The sequence below is a fragment of the Thamnophis sirtalis genome, unplaced genomic scaffold, assembly GCF_051295495.1.
Source record: "Thamnophis sirtalis isolate CommonGarterSnake01/CBP01778 unplaced genomic scaffold, rThaSir2_p1.2 scaffold_1, whole genome shotgun sequence".
Classification (NCBI taxonomy): Eukaryota; Metazoa; Chordata; class Lepidosauria; order Squamata; family Natricidae; genus Thamnophis; species Thamnophis sirtalis.
The window spans coordinates 73,708,418-73,735,187 of record NW_028261381.1 but is presented as its reverse complement, the minus strand read 5'-3'; the positions used below and the strand labels follow the sequence as shown (position 1 = coordinate 73,735,187).

Genomic DNA, 26,770 nt, shown 5'->3' with positions numbered 1-26,770 from the left:
ACAAGCCCAGTGATAAGATAGCACCAGTTGCTATTAGTTCTGTAGCTTTGCCACAATTGTGCTTATTGTGCTTGTCTCTGAGCAATTATCCCAGGTCACCAACATATCAGCCGGCATTGCCAACACCCAAACAAGATTTACATCTGTAAACATAAATTCTATATGCTGCAAAAGGGACAGAGAGGAGGGCTAGCAAATGATCCATCTTCTCATTACATCATTTCCGGTTCATTTAATTTTAGTTTCAAGCCTGCAATCACTATCTTGCTCTGTGCTGGTTATAATTTGCATAATATCTGGAAAGGAGTCCAAAGGGATGCTTATTTTACAATAACTTCCAGGCACTAGACATAATATATATGCAGATTTTAGTTAGTGCTAGTGTTTTCTTTTTTTGCCACTTGTTCTGCCTTCCTTCTTATTGCAGAATGTCCACCAAAAAAAGGGGGTGGGAATAATTTATTGGATTGTGGATTACTGAGTAAGCCATTGTTGGCAAGATTCACACAGCTCTCCAAAATCAACAAGGCAGAATTATGGCTTGGTGCTAAGGACAAATCTGTCCAATCTCTTTGTATGTGTGCATAAAAATATGTGTAGTTTGTCCCTGGAAAAGTAGTATTTTCCATCTTTTCATCAGTGTTACCTACTATTTATATCTCAGGGTCAGAAAAAATGAAGCCATTAAGTTCTTTGACCTGACGTGGTTGCAGATCAGACATTCTCAGGTCAATCTAGAAGTACTTGTAGTAATTCTTAACCCTGTTTGAAAATAGGCTTAGCTTTAGGCCTCTGGCTTCATGTTGCGATCAGAGTTACAGATATGTAATATCAGAAAAATGGGTAGATTGGAAGGAGAAGCCACGTTGCGATGTTACAACGTGCGGTCTCGATACTCCGAGACCGCTGTTGACACTTTTGCCGCTGGAGGGTCCATTGAGACCTAAACCATCCTATAGAGACAGTGATCAGGAAGACAAAGCCTTGCTAGTCTCAGGGATATCGCAAAATCCCTCATAGACCCAAGGGAAGTACTTCAAGCCAGTGGTAAATAGGCAGCCCCTAGGCTGATGAAATCGAGACGCTCCAGAAGGAAGGAAGTGAAAAGAGAAAGTGAGTCCATCTGGTGAGGTATTTTTTTCTATTTTGCTAAAGACTGCCCAAAGAAATGTTTCTTTAAAGCCAAATTAGATCCTTAAACAAAAGAACTGAGCGGCGAAAATAATCCTAATTGGATCGCTGTGGAAAGTTTTTTTCTTTGTAACTATTTTTTGTGGATTGAAGTGCTCGTAACATTCTTCATCTCTCCTGTTAAAGTGAACGGATTGATTTTTTTCCTTCTGCTTCTTGTTGCTTTATTTTTTGACTTCTGGATTAAAACCTTCTTTTTTATTTTAACAATTCTTCCTACTACTTGTTATTAAACCACACTAAAAGAAATCTAAAGAACTTTGTTCCCTATATAAGATGTATATGGGTTTTTTGAAACAATATATCTCTTTTCTTTCCTTATTTGACTTCACTAACTTTGTAGCTGAACGGTTTGCAACTTGTTTACAGAAACTGATAAAGAGCCAAGGGCACAAATTGTTTTCACAGGTGCCTCTGAGAATTATTTTGGCAGGGAAAGAAAGGGGGGGAAGCAGAACCCTTCCCCTTTGAAGAGCATAAAAGAACTTGTGTTCAAGTCAAATTAAAATAAAAAATAAGAGAGGCCAGGAAGGCTAGAGTGGCAGTCGCTATTAGTTTTTTTTTCCTTTTTTCTCTCTCTTATGTTTTGGAAACATGGATCAATACTTAGATGAGGAAACCTTAAAATTCCAAAATATCTTGGCTGGAATTCAAAATCTATTGGAAGGATATGGGAGAATTGAGAAGAAGTTGGAAAGACTAGTCTTCCTCACAGCCAAAGATGATGGGGTTGGAGCCCCAAAAATTAAAGGGGAGAATGAAGATATAGAAGATAAAGATAAGACAATAGATGAATTTATTAATGGAGCAAATGTGGGTGAAAGTGGAAAAAAGAGAATATGGAAAAGGGAATTTGACGAATTGGAGCTCTACCCCAAATTCCAGGACACAGAATGAAAAAAAAAATACTAATGATAGACATAAGAAGAGAGATTATCTGAGAGACCCTTCAAGCAACAAAGTGTGGAGAGAAGCCTATAAAAGCCTTATAAAGGAGATATAAAGGAGATAATTTCATTTCATTAATTTCATTTTATTGGTCTTGTATGCCGCCCACTCCCGAAGGACTCCAGGCGGATAAAAAAAAGACTGACACCACAATTGGTAAGAAAGATAAGACTGTTTTGTTATTGGAAAGATACAGGTTGACAATGAAAGTCAATAATAAAAAATTAATTGATTTTGGTGATTAATAAGTAGGAATTTTGTAACTCTTAGATTGTTTTAGATTGTTATTAAATGTTTACTCGCTAACAATTAATTAACCATAAATAATAATAATGAAATAATAATGGATACAGCATAATTGTGTGTGTGTGTGTGTGTGTGTGTGTGTGTGTAGGCAATTTAGTAAAAGAAATTTGGATATAAATTGTAAATTGTGACTTGAGAAAAAGACATACAAATTTTATTAACAAATTTTCATTTAGATCTTGTTATAAAGGTGTAAGATTGTTTTTTTGGGCGGGGGGCTCTGATGAGAGGAGATGGAGCATAAATATTAAATGATTTTTAGTCAATTATAATAACAACAAGGAAATGTTAATGAACATTGTTTAACAAAATATACACGCTATGGTATTGGCAAAAATAACTTGGATATAAATCCTAAACAGTGAGTTCAAAGTGCGGAGAGAAGTCTATAAAAACCTTATAAAGGAGATAAAAAGAAGACTTACACCACAATTGGCAAGAGAGATAAGATTTTTTGTTACTGGAAAGATATAGGTTGATAATGAAAGTTGGTAATAAAAAATCAGTTGATTTTGGTGACAAATAGGAATTCTGTAACTCTTGGATTGTTTTAGATTGCTATTAAATGTTTATTCGCTAACAATTAACTATAATAACAATAAGGAAACAATAATGGATATAGCCTAATGATATATACATGTATGGTAATGTAGCAAAAGAAATTTGGATATAAATTGCATATTGTGACTTGGGAAAAAGACCTATAAAATTTTATTAACAAATTTTTATTTAGCTATTGTTATAAAGGCGTAAGGTTTTTTTTCTTTTGGGGGGGTTCTGACAAGAGGAGATGGGACATAAATAGTAAACATTTTTAGCCAATTATAATAATAACAAGGAAATGTTAATGGTCATTGTTTGTTTAACAATATATACATGCTCTGGTATGGGCAAAAGTAACTTGGATATAAATTTTAATCAGTGTGTTGGGAAAAAAAGGGGGGGAGGCTTACAAACTTTATTTATTGACTTTTACTTAAAAGATGCTATAAAGGTGTAATGTTATTGGAGGATTTTTTGAAATAGCTAATGAATGCCATTATGTAGTTGTGTCTTTAAGTATGAAAGATTTGAGGTAAAAGCATGTTCAAATAATTGTAGTCAAATGAGAATTGTGGTACATTGATAGTAAGATATTCAAAGATTTTTGACTTAAAGTGTATAATCTAATATGAACTATAAGTAATGACTGTGGAAGAAAATGCACGGAAGTTATCTGTAACCAATCAACACACTTTCTACAAGATGTAATGAAAGATGATTCTTTTTTTGTGTTTTTGTTCAATTAAAAGAAAAAAAGAAAAAAAGAAAAGAAAAGAAAAATGGGTGGATTGATCACTGAAGAGGAAGAAAGGTAAAGTGAAGGAAACAATATTGCCCACGTAGTTTTTTCTGCCCAGGTACTAGAACAGGGTGAGATGCCCTGAGAAGCACTATCTGCAAAATACTTTGATCCCTGATAATTTACTGTAAGTTCACTATTAATTTGCAAGCTTGCTCTGAATGATAAACTAGGAGCCTTCTGTTGTGAATATTGTAAGAGTACCAAGCCATAGCAAGACAACATAATTCCACTTCTACAGCAAAATGGAGACATACTGAAACATGCAAATATCACAGAACATATTGGTAAGGTATATAACAGACAGGCAGTGGCATTACTCATTCCATATGAATTCACTTAAATTCCATTTTCCAGAAATACTTTAATATGTTGCTGTCATAAACCAGAAATGTACTTGTTTCTTAAAGCTGCAACCCAGAGTCATAGCCTTGAAGTAGAAATGCCATTTCAAAAAATAAATAAATGATACAGATATTAAAGCTATAAAACAAAGCTGAATAAGTGCACTTTTATAAAGATGCCCAAATAATTATTTGAAACATTAATCAGAATTTGTGATGTATTAGTAGTTATTGCTTTAAAAAACAGTTTGTTATTTTGTCAGGCTAAGAACAAATGTCTGTATTTATTGTCTGTCTGCCTGCCTAAATATTTATTTCTTGTAGAAGGTACTGCCTGTAGAGAATTTTGTACAATTCCTATCTGTGTTGGACCTTGGCAGAAGGTTTCTGCTACATGGATGTATTTTTTTAAAAAAATTTGGGCACTGTATTATCAAATGTTCTATAACTTCAGATATTATCACGTCCTGTATGAAATGTAAATGTCTTCACATTTTTGTAATTTTAGACACAAACCTCTTTTATAGCCTAGATGTCGAGTGTTCCTTTTGGATTTTACTATGTGGTTCTACAGTAGCCAGGTTGTATTATAGATGTATTTTAATTTTATCTCAAGTTTAATTTACTGGTTCCTTGAGATAGATTTATAAGTGTTCAGAGATCACTCGTGGACATACTTGCTCTGGTCTAACAATGCAATGGCCTGAATTCTTACCTCACTTTGCCTTTTTGCAGAAATCCTGGAAAGGCATTGACACACTTACTTTATAGAGGAAATCCTAATGTTATGAAGTTGCAATTTCTAGAAATCCTTCAAGACTGAGCAAGCATTTGAACACAAGTTTATACATGTGTCCTCCCCTCTTTCAACTGGGCTGCTGTGGCTGTCTTGATCATATTTAAATACGATGCTGGATCTGAAACTTAAACAATCCTCATAACTTGGCTGTTCAAGCTGATATCAGGGTGGAGACTTGCTATGGGGCTCAGTTGATAAACAATGTTCCAGAAACTTACAGTGTTTATCAGTGACTGGAATCCTATGGAGTATGACTGCATAATTTCTTTTCAATATAAAAAGTATTTTAAAAAATAGACCTACAAGGCCTACCGAATCTTGAACCCTTTCAATCCTGATATAAAAGTTGAAGGACAAGCAATAAATTTCCATATTGCATGTATAACTACCTGAAGGCCATTATTTAGAAACATCTCATGAAGTGGAATGGAAAGGCTGGATTATACTTTTGTATCCATCAGGTGCAAAAGGGCTGTAAGTGATCTAAGTACCATGAGAAATACTATCCTTGAATTTTTCACGTATATATTGTAATATATTTCATGTATATATTACAATTACATGTGGAATCAGGACCAATCAAAGACCTCTTTTAACCATTGTGCTAAAATAAGATGCAGTTTTTGTACTCCACCGTATAATTCTGGTCGTACAACTTTATTATAGTATTAGAAAATGAATCACCCTGAGTTTGTTTTCATTTCGCTTAGTACACAAACCATCTTGAACCCTTTCTCATATTTTTCCTCAGCAATGCTAATATATTCCAACCTCTTGTTTCATAACAGATCCTTTTAACCAAAAATAGCAATCAAGCGGGACTTCTAAATGGGGCCATTCTTTTCTCTAGACAATCAGAGAATTAAATCAGGTTAATGCAGCATTTTGGAAAAATCTTGAAAATTCTGATATGCTTAATGTTTGTTTACTTGGCAGCATATCCACATAAAAATATAGGGTGATATTTATAAAATCCAGATACTCAGAATGCTTAGACATTTCATATCAGAAGTATTGGAATTTACCTATGTTTTTGAATATAGAGATATAGAGTGGCTTGATTGTTTATGGATCGATAAAAATCAGGCAATGTTTTACTTCTCCTTTTTGTGCCTGACCAGAAATACCCATATCCATATGATTTGTTAACAGCATCACTGTGTATACTTGGTATGACTTCAGTAAAGTGCCCAATAAGCAGCCTGCCAAGACTAAGATCATAATTTATAAAAATATCCTGTTCTTTGATATTTGTATTTAATTCCAAGGTACAAAAGGTGTAATCATACTATGCCCTCACTGTAAGCTTGTAATTTATGGGTGAGAAAAGACAACTCTAGGCAATTAAATATTCAATATGGATTAGAGATCCTGTTATTAAACCTTATATCAAATTATCCTAATTAAAGTCAAGCAACAATTACCTCAACAGTTCTATTTGTTTGATGATACAGTGATTAATTCCCAGGATTTCATATCAGAAAACATTTAAGAAAACTTTCTTCTACTGGAGAGAAGAAATTGGGAGGGGGGGGACAGGGAGAGAGAAGGGAAGAAATGGAGAGGGGGGGGAAGACGGAGAGAAATATATCTAGAAATATTTGCTACTGAAATGCATCTATCCCCGTCGCCACACAGGCAAAGGATAACTGCGAAGTTCAGAAAAACGGGTTCCATAAAACTCAAGCTTCCCCTCTTGTTACGAACTGGATACTAGAAGGTCATTTGACAAAAACTCCGACCAGACTGGTAGAAATCCCAACTGATCCATATTCGGCAAAGTTGTGTAAATCGATAATAAATCGAGGCAGAGCGTTCCCACGCTCAGGAAACTTGCTGTCCTGGATCTTTAGCATTAAAGGCAGGGATGGGTTTATCATGGCACACCGACGGTACTGAGAAAATGCTGCCCTTTACCCCCGTTTTCCGTACTGAACTTCCTCCGAGGTTGAGTTTCGGCTGCAGCGCTCCCTTTTCCAGGTAAGCAGAGTGCAAAAAAAAGGTATTTCAAGAGTTTCTCCCCATTTCTTGGGGGAGGCAAAGTACAGTACTCACCTCCGTTGGATCAGGCAGGCGGACCTTCCTGCTTCGCCGCCGGTCCTTGTAACTGTTTTCCCGCTCGCGATTCCCGCGTCCTCTTCAATCGGCTCGGAGTCCTGCCATGCCTCGGCTCTCGTTCCCGAGGGGGGGAAAAGCAGGATTGTCGTCGTTCTCTTTTCTCCGGCGCCGCTGGTTCTTTTCTCCGCGTCCGGACGATCGAGCGTCGCAGTAGCGATCAGGTGGAAGGAGGCGGTTTCTTCGCCCGGCGAGGGCGTGGTGGTGGTGGACGAGGAGGAGGAGTCGCTGTGGCCGTAGCCACAGGTTGCTCCCTTTCCCTGCCAGGCCGGCCTGGGATCTCTGCTGACTCCTGGCGCGGCGCTGCTGAGTGCCGGGCTGGCCTCCGCTTTGGAGTCCCGCTTTATTTCCCCGAGATTTCGGAGCGGGGAGGGGAGCCATTGCTTCTCTGCAACCCCCCCTCCACACTTTCTTGCCCTTCATGGGAAACTTTTTCACGCGGGAGGAAAAGGGAGGAAAAGTGAGGTATACACACACACGCACAACACACACACACGCACAACACACACACACACCGCTAGCCGCGGCTGGAAAACGTAGCTACACGAGCGCCAGGTTGCAGCCGTAAAGGGCAGCTCCCGGGCTAGAGGGCTGCGTGCCAAGGCTGTTCCCGAGGGGCATCGTTTTCCAGCCTTGCGCGCGGATCCTCGTTGCACCGCTTAGTCCTGGCCTGTGGAGCCTCTGCCTAGCAAGGGCCTCAGATGAGGAGAGGCAGAGGGAGGGACGGAGGAGTGCTGGAGCCGAACCCTGTTTGGTTCTGATGGAAGCGGAGTTGAGAAGACTGCCTTTCAGCATAGCGGGCCTTGGCCTGGACCGGACTTGGAGGCGGTGGAGAAAGTTAACAGCTGAAGCCATGTTTTCTGAGAAGGAGGCCGGCTAAACTTGACGCCGTTAATTTCACAGTAGAAGCCACCTTGCTTTTGGTAGTTGAATACTGTATAAGTAGCTGGTTTCCTAGACGCTGATGCCGTGCAGAGTCGCCTCGTTTTCGTCGTGTTTAGATGGGAGATGTGATACCAGGGTGTACATTAAATTTTACTGGGAAGTCAGAGAAACGTCAGTATTGGTGCCAAAAAAACATAAAATCACCAGGAGTTAAACTAAACAACCTAGGAATAAGGAGAAATGTTCTGACAGCAAGAGCAGTCAACCAACGGGAACAGCTTGTCTTCAGAAGTTGTGGGAGTTCCATCACTGGAATCTTTCAAGACTATGGCACCCACTTGCAGACTAAAATATTTTTTTAGCATTTTAGAAATTGAACTTCAGTTTGGAAACTTGAGCACTCGTGAAGAGAAGGACCAGGGGAGAAAGGAGAGCAGTAGTCCAATATTTGAGGGGCTGCCACAGAGAGGAGAGGGTCAAGCTATTTTCCAAGGCACCCAAAGGCTAGATAAGGAATAATGGAGGGAAACTGAACAAGGAAATAAAGAGGAATTTTCTGATAGTGAGAACAAGCAACCCATGGAACAGATGTTGCCTTCAGAAGTCATGGAAGCTTCATCACTGGAAGCTTTCAAGAAGAGACTGGACTGCCACCTGTCAGAAATGGTGTAGGATCTCCTGCTTGTGGGGGTTGGACTAGATGACCTACAAGTTCCCTTCCAACTCTGTTATTCTGTTCTATTCTATTCTTTTAACTCAGACTCTGAATGACTTTTTAAGTAGCCTGCCAGCTGTTGATCATCATCTACCACAAGGAAGAGGTGAGCTGGATGGCTCCCTTTGCATTTCTTTACCATTATCCATGATGCATGTTTATCATTGATTGGAAACCCCATATGGATCTTTTGTGTGAAACAGAAAAAAAACTAATTTATGATTTATAATTTTGATAAGACAGGACAGACTATAGAAAGATCAAAGTTCTATTGTAACCGTAAAATGAGAGGTAAATTTGTTTGAAAGACTAAACAGACCAACAGAAGATGACACAATCCACATTTGCTTAGTTCCTGCCACTGATAGGTGGTAAACAACAGTGAATAAACACCAACACACTGCTTATTTGTGATTAAGCACCCTAATCTGCATCAATCCTGGGGGCCCTTGCTGCTCCGTTTTGTTTATTCTGATTTTCAATGCTTCTCCAAAGTCAGGGATGGAAAAAAAGGTTTTATCCAATTTGTCACTAACAAAAGTGATGGGAGCATTGAAAAACTGCCATAAGGCTTTAGTTTCGACAGAGCCTGACACTGCTAGCAATGATATGTGCCCTTCTTCACTAAGCAGCAATATGCTCTTGCAAATTAGAAACCAATTTAATTTTCATAAAGGCAAACTGCTGTTCTCAGAGTAATAAGTTACAGTATGCTGTTCCTGGAAAGAAAGAAGTTAAGTGAATGACTTCAAAGATTGTGATATTAAGGTGCATGTCAAGCATGGCTTCTTGATACTAATAGCGATATGAATTGTTCCAGCATTCCCCCCAGAGTCTTTTTAATTTGCAAGGGGAAAGGGAATGTGCTCAGAACATGTTAAATTGACAGATTTCTCAAGGGTGCAATGGTAGATGTAGACATAGAAGAGATCCACATGATTCCAGTACATGATTTAATTTAATTTATTTATTTAATCGATTTATAGGCCGCCCAATCCCGAATGATGGAATTTGAAGTGTGGAAAAGGAGATGTCTATTCAACATACTGTCCAGAGCAGTGGTCACCAACCAGTGGTCCAGGGAGCACTGGTGGTCTGTGAGAAAATTTTCATAGTCTGCAGAAAAATATTTGCATTTTTTATATTGCACTAAATACTATTTATCTTTTTTAAAAAAAATCATATTAGTGGTCTGCGGGATTTAAAATTATGACTTTTGGGGTCTCTGAGGTCCGAAAGGTTAGTGACTCCTGGTTCAGAGTACACTTTGTGGATTTACAATCCATCCCAAGCAGTGAAGACTCTGAAAGAAGAGATGGAAATCTTTTAATTCTAGGCACACGCTTACTCTCCCAGAATCAGATTAGTGGATAGGACAGATTTATTTACATTAATATATAATGCCATAGAACAGATGAATCAATTTGCAATATCCTACTCATTTTAAATGCCTCTAATAAGAGGTGTAAGAACTATAGCTGGCAGATTCCTAATTCCAGAATAAGCTTGTGTTTATTGCATTATCTATGACTTGAACGCAGAAATTGTATCTGTGTAGGCTGATTTCTGTGTGATCTGATCCTCTTATTTTTTGCACATTAAGACATTTCAAAGCCCACAGAAAGTTTTATTGAGATGAAGAGAGTCCTCCCTTAGGTTGCCTTAAGCACTATAACTTACTAAGTTGGACAGAAATTTGCTTACTGTGTCTTACGAAATCTAGTACTTTGTTTTGGTTTAATTTCTCTTAATTTTGTTTGGTTTGGAAGTAGCAAAATAATGCAAAACAACATAGCTTTATCTCTATAGGACATCTTATTTTTTTTCCCTTTAAAGCAAAATTTTAAATTAAGTTAATGATAGTAAAACCAAATTGTGTATAGAATAAGGATTTTTCCTTGAAGCAAACACCACCCAAAGCAAGATTTTGACATTTAAAAAGCATATGCTTCTTTGTTTTTAATGCAGCTTTAATTTAAACTTGCTTATCCTGTTCTAGAAGGGCTAGGCTTTTTAATTAGATGCTTAAAAATGTTAGTGTGTTTAGCAATTATTGTGACTTCATCATGTCAATTCATGTTCATATACACAAATAGCGGATGAAACATAGCATAGAAATATTCAGTAGATTACCCAAATATTTAACTGGTTCAGTTAAAATTATTTAAGGTTACAGTATTTCACTTTGATACAGGAAAGCACTTCCAATATGCTTAGCAATGTAAACCATTTTTTCCAATATGATACTCACTACAGTTTTCACATTTGGCTGTGAAATGTGCAGTCCCAAAATACCTGAAGGGTACGGGAGGAGGAGCCTATGTCAAAACAATATGGATGTGCGGTCTCGATGCTCTGAGACCTTAGCCAATACTTTTGCCGCTGGGTGGTCCAAGCAGACCTAAACCGTCCCGCAGAGATGGTGAACAGGAAGAATACGGCTTGCTGACCTCAGGGACATCGCAAAGTCCATGATAGGAGCAAGAGAAGTTCTTCAAGCCGACGACAAAAAATCCAGTCAAGGCTGATGAAGTCGGGGCGGCTCCAAAACAGAACGATACGGAAAGAGAAAGTGTTTCCAGCTGTTGAGGAACTTTTACTGTTTTAAAAAGAGACTGCCTATAAAAAAACTTAAAATTAATTCAAATTGGAGAACAGAAGAATTGAGTGGCGGAATTAAATTTGGAATGGTTTTGGACAGTGGTTATCTTACTTTTTAAATGCTATCTTCATGGATGGAATTTATGCAAGCCTTTTGAAACGGATGGATTAAGCTTTCTTCTATTTTTGTTTTATTGTTCTCTGTAACCTATGGACTAAAGTTTTCCTCTTTCATTGCTGTGGGTGTCTTTCTAACTCATTAACTCAAGATTGGACTCTTTTTAACTTGAAATACAAAAAAGATACAAAAGAAATATTTGCAACGGTAACACTCCTGCTGGAGGCTAGATGGTTTGTTTATTGGAGTTTGTGTATTGGAAATGGAACATATTTTTTTTTTGCTGATTGTTTTGGCTTGGCACTGTAAGGTCTTACTGCTTGGTTATAGAGAGTGATAAGAAGGGAAGCACACAGATGTCCCTTTGAAGTATATCTCTAACTAGAGAAAAGTGAAAACAAAGGTTTTTGTGAATCTATGTTTAATTTTTTTAACCTTCCAAGCTAGAACAGCTGTGTTTGTTATCTGGAAAGAATGGCACAATTTCAAAAGCAAACAGAAATCTTGAGCTTGGAAAAGATATTTTCAGAAATACAGAAATTATCAAATACATATGAGAAGATAGACAAGAAGTTGGAAGACTTAGAGCACATAGCAGCAAAATATGAAGAAATTAAAGATATTTATCAAATGCAAAATGTGGTGATTAAACTCAAAAAATCAAAGTGGAAAATGAATATAAAGAGATTAAATTTGCTGGTATTTATGGTGATTGGCCAATCTCTGAAAATGGAAAGAGTGGAATACTGAAAGAGGAATCAAAGGGAGGGGAAATTTATCCCAGAGGGCAAGACACAGAAGAAGAAAAAAACAAAGAATTTATGGATTTAAAGAGAGAAATCTCATTAGCGATAGCATGGATAACACTACCAACAATCAAAGAGAAGCAGATTAAGGAAACAGAAGGGCATCAAGATTACATAAGAGATCTTATAAACAAGGAGTTGCTAAGAGAAGTCCATACAAAGTTGATCAAGGAGATGATTAGAGAACTGGCACCACAAATGGCAAAAGATACGAGACTATTTTGCTATTGGAAAGATTGATAGATGGAAGAATATAATTTAAAACTAGTTAAAATTAATGAAATTTATTGACAATAGATACAGTTTAAATAATTAATTGATAATGTTATTAATGTATACGATGTGTAGTGTTATGATGAGTATAATTGGATATGAATATGGAATGGTACCCATCTAAGGAAGATTAGAAATCCCTTTGGATTATACATAAAAGTTAATTAAAAAAGGAACCAACTTAGATGCAGCTAAAGTTTCGATTATTAGGGGGGAAATGTTATGATACAGGATATAGTCAAATAAAGGAGGGATAAGAATAACATATATATAGAATGGGTATAATATAGAAACTGGATGTAAATTTTAAACTGATTTGGAAAGAAGGATTAGAAAACTTTGTTATTAAATATTATGGATGTTTAGCTAGAATAAGACATAAGGATTTAGGATTAGTGGAGGATCTTAGAAATAGTAATTGAAAGGCCAGTATGTGGTTATGTATTAAACTTTGGAATATTTTATGATGAAGGACGCTTAAACAATTATAGTCAAATGAAAATGGAGATATGATGATGGTGACATGTTTAAATATTTGAGTTAAAATTCTTGAGTTAATATGAAGTATGTTTGTTGACTGTGGAAGAGATGCACGAAAGTCTTTTTGTAACCAACTGATACACTTTCTACAGCATGTAAAGAAGGATGTTGTGTTTGTTTTAAATTAAAAATAATTTTTTTTAAAAAATACCTGAAGGGTACTAGACTGCCTAGTATTTATTAAATGTTCTGGACGTGTGTTTGAAAATACTACTTTGTTTTATATACATAAACGAATTGACAGTTTAGCAATATCCATTTGTAAAACATTTAATGCATCAGTATGAACATTATTAATAGTATATACTAGACAAAAGCAGATGAACATATAAACAACAGTTCTCAGTTTTTTAGCTAGTGTTGGATATATATCAAATTCTTCCCAAGAACCTAGCATGTCAGAATGTATTTGTGTGCATATATATTGAGATCCAAACAACGTGGCTTTTTGCAATTAATGAACATTTTGACAATGCACAGGTTTTTTAAGGGTAGTCCTAGATTTTTTGGTAAAATACACCCAGTTTGCCAATAACCACAGGGACCAACATAAACAAGTTTATGCCATATTTCAACTTCGATTTTCAAATCTTGATAATTTATGATTTTTTTTATCTTTTGTCTTACTAGTCCCATATTGCCACATCAATTATCCACACTTTCTTCTTTAATTACAGTTAAATCTGATGTGCTATGGAACAAGACTATCAGTTTGTCTGCAAATCCCACATTTTAACCTGCTCACTTTCAAATATTTTTCCACTCTATGTTACCAACTATTTTTCATTACTGGCACATTATAATTTTTACAAATGTTCTAGTGAATCATTTTGGTGACTGTGTTATATCATTGTTTATAATCAGTTTGTGCAATCTTTCTACCCCACCCCCACCCCAAAAAAGTGGGGAGATTTTGGATCCACCTATTCCGGGAGTGTTTTGAGAATTGCAATCTAGTCAATGTTTCCATGGCAGTAAATGCTATTATAACAAAAAATATTTATGTAAACATGCACTTGAACATATGCCAAAATTCACTGAGACTTACAAATCACAATTGTTGGGTTGGTAAGTGTAATTATAAAATTATGTCATCCTTCTTTTACTTGTTTCCAAAGTTTGGCTCATTCTGATTTGATCAGCACTCATTCTAATTAATTGAACATTCCTGCTGCATTGTTCTGAAATGTCAGAAATAATTATATATGTTAGGCATTCTCCTCATTATAATCTTCACAAAATCTTGAACTTTCCTCTCTCTTATCTCTAGTCCTAATACATCGATACAAGGCAGTTCCACAGGATCAGCCCTACAAAAATGATAAATGTCTGCAATCAGATTTGAAATAATTCTAGGCTTTTAAAGCTATAGGACTCTCTAAACATGACATTTCTCTTTTCTAGATTAATCATAGCTATGCCTTTTGTGCAACGCTCCATTATCTGTAAGAACTCCATAATATTTAGCACAGACAAGATGGACTTACATTTTACATTCGACTATCATTGTTATCAGAAGAACAATAAGAGAACACATATATAGAATCTATGAAATAGTTATTAAAAAAAGATATAAAAATATAAATATAGTAATTTTGGGAGATAAAAGTCATCAGATCTATATGCTTTTGAAAAAGCATAAAACAAATATTTACAAAAGAAAACTGGAATGTTGCAAATTAATATACATAGAGAAAAATAAAAGGTAAAACAATTCATATTATACATAGTTCCTAGAAATTAATTTGTATCTTACTTTTCCTTAGGATTACAAGAAACATGAATGGATGATAAAATAATCAGAAATGCCCTTAATTATACTCAAAACAAATAACAATTCAGATATTCTGAAGGGTTAAACATGTTGAAAAAGAATTATTCTAGGTATTCTATAAGGCTTATAAAGTGGATATATAAATATATAAAATTCTCAATCTACGGTAATATTCCTGAAATGAAACTTTGAAATGTTTTATTTTGATTAACTGGAAATTATGTAAACAAGAATGCTAACAGGTTTAGAAAGATTATACATCGGTCAGAAGAGCACACTATATCTTTTAAAAAGGAATGTACTGAATGAGTCTTTACTAGCAGGATGTACATACCAAACTACATTATAAAACATGGCCTTTAAATGTATCTCACATTCTACTAAGCAAAAAGCAAAGGAATCACTTTTTATTTTAGTATAATGTGTAACTTCTGTCTATGATGGGGCAGATTCTGATGTAATATCCAATCTTTTCTCTTTATGCTGCACCTTGCAAATCAAAATGAGAAAATATTATAATTGTAATTGAAAGGCTAACTTATGATCTGTTGGCCTGGTGCAGATATATCAAGAAAAATATACTTGTCACGAAACTTTGATACTAAGGCTAGCTAATTTTAAGATATTAACTCTGAATAAAAATGTATATACTTTTGGATCACTGCAATATGCTTTACATGGGGTTACCCTTGAAGAGTATTTGGAAACTACAATTGGTACAGAATGCAGTAAAACAAACCATTCTGAGCACCCCTAGGTCACACGTAATACTGTGTTGTGTGACACACACACACACACACACACACACACACACGCAATGGTTGCCAGTTTGCTTCCAGGATCAATTCAAGGTGCTGGTCATCACCTTTAAAGCCCTTCATGGCATGGGATCAGGTTAGCTGAGGAACTATCTCATCCCAATGGGATTGGCCTGCCCCACTCAATCTGGCAGAAGCAGCATGCTCTGCATCCTGTAGGTCAGTGTTTCAACTGATGGGGATAGTTTGAGGTCCTGATAGGGAGCCTCCATGTTGGAGGGGGCTGGGGGACTAATAGGGAAGATGCCACCTCTGTGTTGTCCTTGCCATCAGTTTTTTTAGTTTGTATACATCATTAATATTTTAATACTTTAATACCTATGATCTAAATTGTAAGCTGCCCAGAGCTGCTTTACAAAGGGAGAGGATGGCATATAAGTTTAATTAATAAATAAATATTCCTCGTGCATTGGACTGTGTATTTAAAGAGATATTTCCCCCTTGAAAAACGGCTTGCTTTTTTGCCGCAAACTTTCATTGAAGCACAGGTCAGTACAGTAAATACGCTATGCTGAAAATGGGCCAGCAGAACCTGTTTTAGCAATGTCTCATGCAACTTTGTCACAAGGAACACAATTGTCAGGACATCTCCTTCGTGTAATGTTCAAATGTTGCTTCCATTGCAAGAAAACGTTGAAAAAAAACCATGTATACAAGCATCAACATGATTTAGCTGACAAAGGCAGCAATTGCTATGATTTGTAGAATTCCTTCAAGTCCATATGCAACAAGTAGCACCACATTAATAATGACATCTGCTCTCAGGATATACGTTTGCCACACTAGAAAGTAGACTGACAGAAGTATACTGCCAACAGTGATCCCGAGACTGATCCCAAGGGGAGCTTCCTCTTCTCTCAAGTTGCCTTTAGTACCTAATAGGGAGAGAAAAGGACATACATGTACCTGATGGCATTTATGAATCTGTTAGACCATAACAGTAGAATTCTGAAACTAAACAGTAATTTAATTTACAGAGGGGGGTAAATCACTTAGAATGCAGTCTTCAATAAAAAATGAATCGTAATGTTAGAATTATTGAAGACAAAATATCTGACTGGATCTAAAGCTTTCATACTGCTGGCGTACTGCTGAGTAGGATTCTGCTAAGAACTTCCTTGTGACTGGAGACTTGTTTCTTGTTTATTTGTTGATCAATTCATTTGTTCATTCAATTTGTTTGGCTACCCATCTCAGTTCAATTGATTTTGGGCAGCTCTTCCTTCAATAGCTGTAATGGCATGTAATGCTAAGGTGGTAGAGATGATATGCTACATATTTAGACAGGTCTTAAGATGGAGCAGAAGGAACAGTTGTGGTTCATTGTTCTCTTCTGCCTGACAGGCTCATTTCCAAAGAAAACCCCATTAGTCTATGGCACAGGTGTCGCAGCGTCACATTGCTGTCACGTGATGTTTCATGTTTTTCCCATGACCAGCAGGTTGCCAGTTTGAGGCCCCTGGTCTGTGGGATGCCAACTCCTACTTAATGTAGGCGTAATGCAGCTACTTTCCTTTATGTAGCAGCATGTTACAAACAATTATTGTGTCTAATGATCCAGTCTAGAACGTTACAGGAGAAACTCTTGAATACAGGTAGTCCTTGACTTAAGTGAATCACTGCAGTTGTTAAGTTAGTAACCCAGTTGTTAAATGAATCTGACTGGCTTCCCTATTGACTTTGCTTGACTGAAGGTCGCAAAAAGTGATCACATGACCCCAGGACACTGCAAGTGTCATTACAGGGCAGTTGCCAAGTGTCCAAATTTTGATCACACAGCCATGGGGATGCTGCAACAATTGTAAGTGTGAAAAATGGTCATGTCACTGTTTTCAATGCTGTTGTAACTTTGGTCATTAAATCAATCAGAATAGAGCCAGAAGGAACCTTGGAGATCTTATACTCCAACCCTCTCCTTAAGCTGGAAACCCTATACCATTTCAGACAGGTGGCTCCTCAGTCTCTTCTGAAAAACAACCAGTGATGAAGCACCCACAACTTCTGAAGGCAAGCTGTTCCACTGGTTAATTGTCTTCAGTATTAGGAAGTTTCTCCTTAATTTCAGATTGCGTCTCTCCTTGATTAGTTTCCATCCATTGTTTCTTTGTCTTGCCTTCTGGTGCTTTGGAAATAAGTTGACCCTCTTGAATGAATGAATGAATGAATGAATGAATGAATGAATGAATGAATGAATGAATGAAATGGTTACACATTGAGGACTACCTTAAAGTTAAATTTCATAATAGTGGCAAGTACTTTGCTTATTTAAAAAAAAAAAGATAATTTAAGCTGTACAATTTATTCTAGGGCTGCTTAAACTGCTGATCCAGAATTGGAGTCCAGCAGTGGCCTTTCATTCTACAGCACTTCTGACTATTTAAGTGGTTTGAAGATTTTTTCTCCAACCTCCCCAAAATAGGTCCTTCCTTTTTTGTCACATTTTCTTCTTCTCCAGTGGCCTAGACAAAGAATACTGCTATATACAATAGTTGTCATTCTCCAATAGTTATACTTTTTAAAATAGAAATTTTATAACAGGGTAAGTCCCACTGAACTCTTTCTGAGTTAATATGTGCAAAACAGCTGAATTGGCCAGTGAAAAATCTTATTTTTATATTAGAGTAATGTCTCATTTGCCCTTTCACCCAAATAGATTGAACAGTCTTTTAATGTTTAACAGTAAAAGTATTTAAAAGGCTTATCAGATAATTGGCTAGTTGTCTTGGACTCATATTTTACATATAGATTAATATTAAGGGGTAGTAAATTATATAATGCTTACCAAAGTATAAGCGGATAGGTTCGAGAAGTGCCATAAAGAACAGCAATACAAGATCAAGAGTCAATAAGTTATACGGATAAGTGAAAATCTGACCTAACAGTAAGTAAAATATAAAAAGGGAGATAAAAATCAAGTTAGCATATATCATGTTGCCAAGAATCAACAGAATCATCTCTTACCTGTGTACTTTAAACAACTTACTTTTATAAATAATCATTAGAAGCGCTGCTAAAAAATAAAATACATAATAAATTCCATCTAAAAAGAAAAGGATCTGTAGGGGAACAGATGACAGCTAGCAGGTTCCATTAAGGAAAATTATTTATGATCATATTTTTCACATTTTATGTTGGATCATAATTCAGTGTTAGATACTAAAACTGCAGTGTCACTCAGTACATCAAGTGGTAGACTAAATTGTACTTCAATCAGTAGTCCATTTCAGACTACTTAAGATGGATAATAAACTTAGGCTTGGATAAGTATAGCAGAGTAAAGTAACTGCACTTCAGTTGAGTAGAAGTCACAGGCAATTCAACTACACCATATTTCAGTAAGCAGCCTTATAAAAAAAAGGTCTTTTTATAAAATGGCTGCTTCCAGAGTAGACCTAGTGTTCCTGTCGAGCAATTCCAAAGTTACGTTTCAGAATACTTCACAATATTACATTTCCTTTCTATCCAGTCATCATGTTGTTTCCTACCTGCAATGTGAAATTGTTTCAACCAGAGACTGAATTGGGAACTTTTTGAATAAATGCTACGTGCTTAGCTACTGGGCATATACAGCAAACTGGTTCAGAAGCTGCACTAAGCCACAATTTTCCTTAACCATGGTTTATGAATGAATCATAATTAGCTATATTTGTACAATGCATTAAGCTATAAACTATAGCTTACAATCACATTGGCTGAGGTTAGAAAAGTTAAAACCAAATTACCGTAATCATATTGTGGTATTGAGAATAAGGTCAGAAAATCAGCTAATGGTCTATTTAGCTGTGCCACTGTAATCTATTTCAGGTTACTAACCCACATATAAGAGTTCACTAATTATGTGCTCTATTAATAGCAGATAAAACGTCATAAGAGAATATCTGATCCCATATAGAGAATTATTTCTTTAAAGTTGGGAGAAATAGTACAGATAGTATTATTTCCAAAAGCTCTGTCTCCTCTAAAGATTCTAAAAGTTAAATATTGCCTCCACTTCAAATCACAATGCAAACTAGCAAGCCTGTTTCCAAAAAAGGCATGCTTTTTTGAAGTCTAAAAATCAAGAAATCTAACCTTTTCCCCAGTGTTCCTGCTGTATCCAGTTGCTCATCTTAAGTCTGCCTTATTGGTCAGTATCAGGTTAAAGCTAGCTAATCTTCCTGTGTCTTCCATGTATTGAAGGAGAAAGTTGTTATGAATACACATCAGGAATTTTTAGGCCAGGTTTGGTAGATTTTGACTCCAAACAAATAACAGTGTAAAGTTCTCTATATTTATGCATGTTCCTTTGAAAAATCTGCAATTTGTTATTGAAAATTAACTACATTTTCTTAGCAAGATAAATGAACGATATCAACAAGAGCACTGCTTTTATTTGTTCATTTACTTAGTCCTATATCCTGTTTCAATGACATTACCAAATTCATTCATTTGGTTTTGCTTTTCTAAGCAGGATGAATATATTTTACAGTAACATGCAAGTCTTCCTCCCTTTCTATGTCTTATGTTCCATTTGAACTCTGCTCTTCAGTTTCTAGCTTTCATCTATGGTAGCAATTCCATCAGATTTCTGTTATACTTGTTAAATTATATTTGATTTTCTGTACAAATTGTTCAAGCACAACTTGTTTACTTCTCACAGTGTGAACATTAGTAGGTAGACAGTAAATGTCATGAACTTTATGAAACATTGCTCTGATTTTTCAGCAAGGCCCCATTTCAGCACTATTCCCATATTTCATAGTAAACACAGTGTTCAAGATCCTTCAGTTTCTAACTTGCATGGGACTCAATTTAAAACTCTTTTAATAAAAAGTCTAGGATTCTTTATCTTACAACCTTGTTAACAATCCTTGAGAGATGAAATTCCTCTCATGGCAGCAGGCCATTGTAATTCAGAAGACAAACCCAGAACCATGTCATTTGCCTAACCAGTAATTGACTTATCTTTTTTAGTTCTCATTCATGGATTGGACAGATGGATAAGACTCCTACTTGAGCCTCTAAGATCTTAGCTTTTCTTTTGAGAATTTTAGTCTGCATGTAATACAATTATAGTATGCTTTGCCTCTACCTGTGTTAGCAGGAACAAATGCCTGCAAGTTGACTTGATAAGTCTTAGAAGTTGTCATGTCACTAATCCTTGCTTATGGCAAACAGAACAATTTCAGGAGAAATTTGCTTTAAGTCTTTGAGGTAAATCATCATCCACTGTGTCTCCTCTCTTTGTCTTACTTGAGGATATAGCTGTATCCTTTCTCTCCTTTAGGGATATGCTCTACTGGCTCATCCTCTATTCTCCTATCTTAAATACTTGGAGCCATTTATTTTATCTGCCAAGGCCTGATTTTTTCCCCCCTGAACCAGGACCCACCACATGACCTGTATCATCTCTTGAGGGATTCCTCAGAAACAGGTAGCCAGATGAGATGTTATTTTCTGAAAGGCATGCCGTCTAGCAGCAACTGAATTCACAGACCACACACTTTAGACGCTTATATAAAGTGCATTGGCTACTGGAAGTATCCAGATTCTGGGATTCAGCAGTTCCATAGTTCCATATCTAGAAGCATTATCAAAATGGTATATTTTAATTAACTTTAATTAATATTTCTGTTAGGCTTTTCCTGAGCAGGCAAATGTTACATAATGTCATGGCCCCTTATATGGAGCATTACATAACTTCCCTGCTTCTGGAGGAGGGGGGATTATTTATTTTTACAGTGTACATCTTGTGAGGTATTTTCAGTTACACTGACCATCAGGAGCCATAACATGACCGGTTTTGCCCATATGCTAGGTGTTGGGAGTATACTCCTAGTGTTGGGTAGGCAATATAGATTCATATATAATAACAAATGGTTGATGTTGCTTTAAATGGGTGAATGTACTTATCAGCTGCAATTAACTTTGCAATAAGAGGGAGTCAGGAAAGCTCACTCTCTCTGCTGACTATGCTTGATAACTACTTGCTCGCTTGATGACTGGAACGTGATGTATGTTCTTTGAATTGTGTGTATTGTATGTTCTTTGAATTGTGTTTGGACAAATATCTACTATCACTGCTTGTGAAGCTATTATTAGTAGTAAAGCTACTTGTGTTTTACTAGCAGTGTCTGAGATTCTATTTGTGTGTTTTTTCTACTAGCAACATTCTTTCTCTCTAGCTGTACATTCCGCTGCACTACTTTCTGTCTCCCAACGGAGATACCCCTAACACTGGTTATGGGCCCAGTGTACCCAGTGTATCCAGAGTGCCAGCTGCAGCGTTAAGAGAGTGGAGTTGCTACACACGTTATTGTTTTGCAAACATCTGGTTAGTCAGATATACCTGGGAATATGGCACAAGGACAAACTCCGAATTTATCATTGGTCACCCGGCTGGATGGCACAAACTACATATCCTGGTCCACAAAATGTAGTTTGCTATTACGTAGTGAAGGGCATTTTTCAGAGCTTGGATTCTTTGATTGCTCTGAAAGCTCTCCATCTAGTGAGATCAAGGAGGAAAGACCTCCAAAGTCTATCGAGGTCAACCTGTTGACCTTGTGGTCATATCTTCTCAATGGTAGCTCCTCTTCTGTAGAATTTGCCCTTGTACATATAGACCATCACCTCCCACCTGTTTCCATGGAGCTGTGAAAACATGGCTGTGTGATAGAACACCTGGAGGAGTGTTAAATATCTCCAAGTGGATGGGTTTACTATTGTAATTTGACTTAGTTTATAATTTTCTTTTTATGTAGCATATTGTTCAGAATGGTTTGAAATGGGGTGCTATAGAAATCCAAATAATAAATACTATATTGATTATGCAAACATAAATACATTTATTTTAAAATTATATTTTTATCCCACATTTTTATATATAACTCGAGGCAGAGAACATCTGCCTTCTATTTCCCCACAACAATCCTGTGGGTGGGTTGGGCTGAGTGACTGGGCCAAAGTCACCCAGCCTGCTTTCATACTAAGGGAAACCTAGAACTCACCATCTCCTGGTTTCTAGGCCAGCTCCTTAACCATTACACCAAACTACCTCTCTGTTAGAATTATAACTGAAAAGCACACATCTGGTAGTTTTTATTTGTTCTCTTTAATTTTATAAATCTACAATAGAATGCTAAATATGACAAGCAGTCTTTTAAAAACAGCAGCAGTTAAATTGGTAAGATTATTTTTGCATTTGGGACAGTGTTGCACTAAAGAAATATTTGCAGTATTCTTGCTAGAACATGTAAACTGCTGAAAGCCAAACTTTTCTTGAGGAAAATGAAGCCAACCACACCCACTTAGAGCAGAAAGGAATTTGTGTATTATTGTTTGTTATTCATTTGCTTCTTTTACTTAAAGGATAATCCCTTTTCAATTGGACATTTTAAAACCTACTGATAACAAATGTATTCCGGTTTACAGAATGGATGAGAAATGAAAATGAAAATGAGATTGCAGTAGAAGAGATGGTTGAAGATTATGTCTCAAATGCTTTTGGAGAGATTTTTTCTGCAAGTTGTATTACATGTCTTGCAGTTTCCTCCTTTAAATGTTATTATTCTATGTATTTCATTTCTTGGTTTCACAGTATATCAATCAATTATATCTTAATGCCTACAGTCAATAGCAATATAGTCAATTTGCATAGCATGTTCTTAAACATTAAGACTTTGGAAATGACACTTATTAAAGGATAATGACATATAACACCATTTTTCATATCTGAAATTTCTGGAAGTAATCACATCAAAATACTGTCATGGAATTAATGTGGATTTTAGTAGATGATATTCTAAAGCTACTCATGCGAGAGCAGATGAACAGGAAAGTTGCTGTAAGATATACCTAACAATCTCCTGCATTTATGTGTCAGAAATTTGTCCACCATTATTCATTTTCCTGAAAGGAACCATCATAAACTTCTAAGAAGATACCAACTTTCTCTGAAGTACATTTGAAAATTATAGGTATGATTAATCAAATTGTATTTAGTTTTCTGGATAAAAGAAAAAGGATACAACAGACGATGAGCTCCCTGTACACAAGACAAAAATAAAATAATTATCCAAAGTTAAATCTTTAAGGCAAAAAAGATACAAAAACTAGTGTGCAGAAATTCTTTTGTTTTGAAAAAGAAATATGGTCCTATAGTAATCAGCTGTACAATTCATAACATGGCACAACTTGTTTCAATGCTGCAGCACCAACATCAGCTTTAATTCAAAATTACTTAAGAGAATTTTCTGCCAGTTTTTGATTTAGACTCAGAACTATAATCATAAATACATTACTAAATAAATTTATGAAACCATTAGGCAGATTTATTACTGGAATGAACCATTTGGATTTAAGCAGTTAAAATATAGTCCAAAATTCTGATTAAAAAATAAATAAATATGAGCTATGCAATACAATGAGAACTTATGAACTCTAGGGTTATTTAAATCTATTTAAGAACATGTTTATATCCATGCTAGGAGTCACATTTGACTTGAGTATGCTTCATATGGAGTGCCAGAAGCACTGTGTGACCCGTTGCATTGTTTATTGAGTCTTCAGGTATGGGTTCCAGATATTATTTTTTGGGTTTCAAGCTATCTACAAGTAGTCCTTAACTTATGACCACAATTGACCCAAAATCTATGTTGCTAAATGAGTTTTGCCCTATTTTGACAGTTACTAGGTGAATCACTGCAGTTGTTAAGTTAGTAACATGGTTGTTAACTAAATCTGGCTTTCCCATTTGCTTGACAGAAGGACACAAAGGTGATCGCATGATCCCGGGACATTGTAACCTTCACAAATATGTCAGTTGCCAAGCATCTGAATTTTGATCACATGACAATGGAGATCCTGCATTGGTCATATGTGTGAAAAATGGTCATAAGTCACTTTTTCAGTGCTGTTGTAACTTTGAACAGACACTAAATGAACTGTTGTAAATTGAGGACTATTTGTATTGGGAATTGAACTTGGCCTATTACACTGTTGATTATATAGAACGCAATAGCTTCAGGGGTTATTCAGGTCCCTCATTCAGTGATCGCAGGGATATCAGACTGGTATATACAGTCCACCTTCCCTTCAACTTTCAGAACAGAAATATACAAATATTGCCTTATGTCATGACTCCCATATATGAAGTTTTACATGATCTCCGCATCTCCTTTTTAGAGACCGCTGGGGATTTCTCTAATTTTTACAGTGTATATCCAGTGTGATATTTTTCCCTGTAGGTATAGATGACATAATGTATCATCTGTATCTTTCTGTTCAGAGCACCAGGGAAAGTAGACTGTATACAGTTTACAACTCTTTGAGATCTTTATTCAAATGTATTTCAATTACATAGAGTATCTGTCTCCCCCTAGTGAAATAACCGTGAAATAATTTTTTAGTTGGTAATTTCAGCCCAAATGCAAGTTTAAGGTGCAAGTTTCACTTTTTAGTGGTTAACGCTGATAGTTTGTTAATTAGTTAAAAGTGATAGCCAATCAATACTGAATTAGAGGAACACAGATTGGAAGAAGTCATTTAGTCAATCCAATAAGGAATCCAAATTAAAGCATCTCTCCAGAATAGTTGTCTATTAGAATAAAAATAAAAGGTAAGTCTACCATCTTTTTAGCTCCACCACTGTCAAATTGCCTTATTCTCAGAATGCCCTTTTCCATCTTTTAATGTTCATTTACAATCAGCCTTTCTCCAAAATACATTATTCAGCTTCCTGCCCTCTGGAATGAAAGAAAATAGGTGATGATAGCATATGATATCTTTTCAGATATCTGAAAATACACTCTCATCTTTTCTCAAGGCCAGACTTCCCCAGCACTTTGATTCTTGTCCTAAGATTTAGTTTCTAGTTCTCTGTTCATCCTTGTTACCCTTTTTGAATCTGCTCCAAGTTCTCTATATTGTATATTAAATGCACAATATACTAGAAAATGGAGATTTAAGCATTTGATAAATATCCTCTCCAGATGACAGTATTAGCTATCATTTGCCTTCTATAAAAGATATATTGTTTTTTTAAATCTCTCGTTAGTATAGTATAGCATTGTACAGTATTGTAAAAATGCTAGAAGAAAATAAATCATCATAAATAGGACACCTCAAGAACCTGAATGAAAGGCAGGATGTCAACTAAAACACATAAATATTAACTGTAGTTCAACCAATGCTGAATTATTTAGGGCATGATTCGGTGATTGCAGGGACTGACAACTCCATCGCTAAGAGGCACGGTCATTATGTGTGATGCCATGTGATTGTATCTTGCAACTTCCCGTTGTGTTTGCTGTCAGAAGCGGCTAGTGAAGGCCACAAGTGGCAATCACATAATGGGTGTGGGTGGGTGAGTGTCCGCAACAGCCTTAATTTTGAAGAGTGATTATAAGTCTCAGTTATCAGCATCACTGCAAATTTCAACAGTCAGTGAGAACCACCTGTAATTTCCACAGGTGCGACTGCCACAATGCCACAGAAATAAACCAGGCAGCTAATCTGTGACTGTCCTGTAGGGCAGTTAAAGGTTCCCCTTGTACATATGTGCTAGTCATTCCCAACTCTAGGGGGCGGTGCTTATCTTCGTTTCAAAGCCGAAGAGCCAGCACTGTCTGAAGAAGTCTCCGTGGTCATGTGGCCGGCATGACTAAATGCCAAAGGTGCACGGAACTTTCTGATCGACAAGCTCAGTGTCTTAGCCACTGAGCCACCGCGTCCCTATAGGGCAGTTACGTGACTTTATTCTAATTACTTCTAGCAACTACAACCACCAATATGGTTGGATACCCTGCAATCCTGCAATATCAGCTTATCATTACTGGTTTTATTTACCATCGCACGGATAATGACTAACGATTACAGCCTAAGCAGGCTGCAATCAGGTCCCTGTTGACTCAGAAGCAACTTCTCTTCAACGGGGCAGAGCTTGCTTGAAAGCCAACGAAGCAACTGTTTCGCTATTGTCAAGGTAACCCATTTGCAAGCAGGCTAGAGTTGCAACCTAATAACCAACCAGGATTCCTCTAAGCCTCCCTTTTCCTCGCCCTCACTCGGTTCTCAATACTTGAAGCAATGTTTGGAGTCAAAGTAACTCCGCTCACCTTCCCTGACGGCCGCCATAGTCTCTCACCTCCCCCCCTCAATCCCTCCCCCTCCCCAATCCCTCCAGCATCCCGACAACCCTTGCGCAGCCTCCTAGG

At 36.5% G+C, this 26,770-nt stretch overlaps 2 protein-coding genes across 2 annotated transcripts in view; both read right to left on the bottom strand.

Annotated features, from left to right (window-relative positions):
* The window catches only part of EPS8L2 (EPS8 signaling adaptor L2), a 103,298-nt gene extending 96,083 nt beyond the window's left edge, over positions 1-7,215 (bottom strand). The window contains exon 1 of the mRNA XM_087716218.1: positions 6,986-7,215. The gene's annotated coding sequence lies outside the window, so the exon portion shown is untranslated. The remainder of the gene's footprint in view (positions 1-6,985) is intronic.
* Positions 7,216-13,214: 5,999 nt separating this feature from the next.
* Positions 13,215-26,713, bottom strand: TMEM80 (transmembrane protein 80). The gene is made up of 5 exons (XM_087716213.1): positions 26,672-26,713; positions 23,585-23,601; positions 18,559-18,652; positions 18,358-18,450; positions 13,215-16,450 (listed from the first exon to the last, which is right to left on the bottom strand). Exons 1-5 carry the CDS (start codon positions 26,688-26,690, stop codon positions 16,245-16,247), a joined length of 429 nt encoding a protein of 142 aa, XP_087572339.1. The 5' UTR covers positions 26,691-26,713; the 3' UTR covers positions 13,215-16,244.
* Between the last annotated feature and the right edge of the window lie 57 nt (positions 26,714-26,770).

What these genes read in the sequence shown, in the direction of transcription:
- TMEM80 (XM_087716213.1), bottom strand. An exon ending in TCTAATGATTATTTATAAAA is followed by an intron (nt 18,451 to 18,558) that starts GTAAGTTGTTTA and finishes ACTTACTGTTAG; the next exon opens with GTCAGATTTTCACTTATCCG. An exon ending in ACCTATCCGCTTATACTTTG is followed by an intron (nt 16,451 to 18,357) that starts GTAAGCATTATA and finishes TCTCCCTATTAG; the next exon opens with GTACTAAAGGCAACTTGAGA.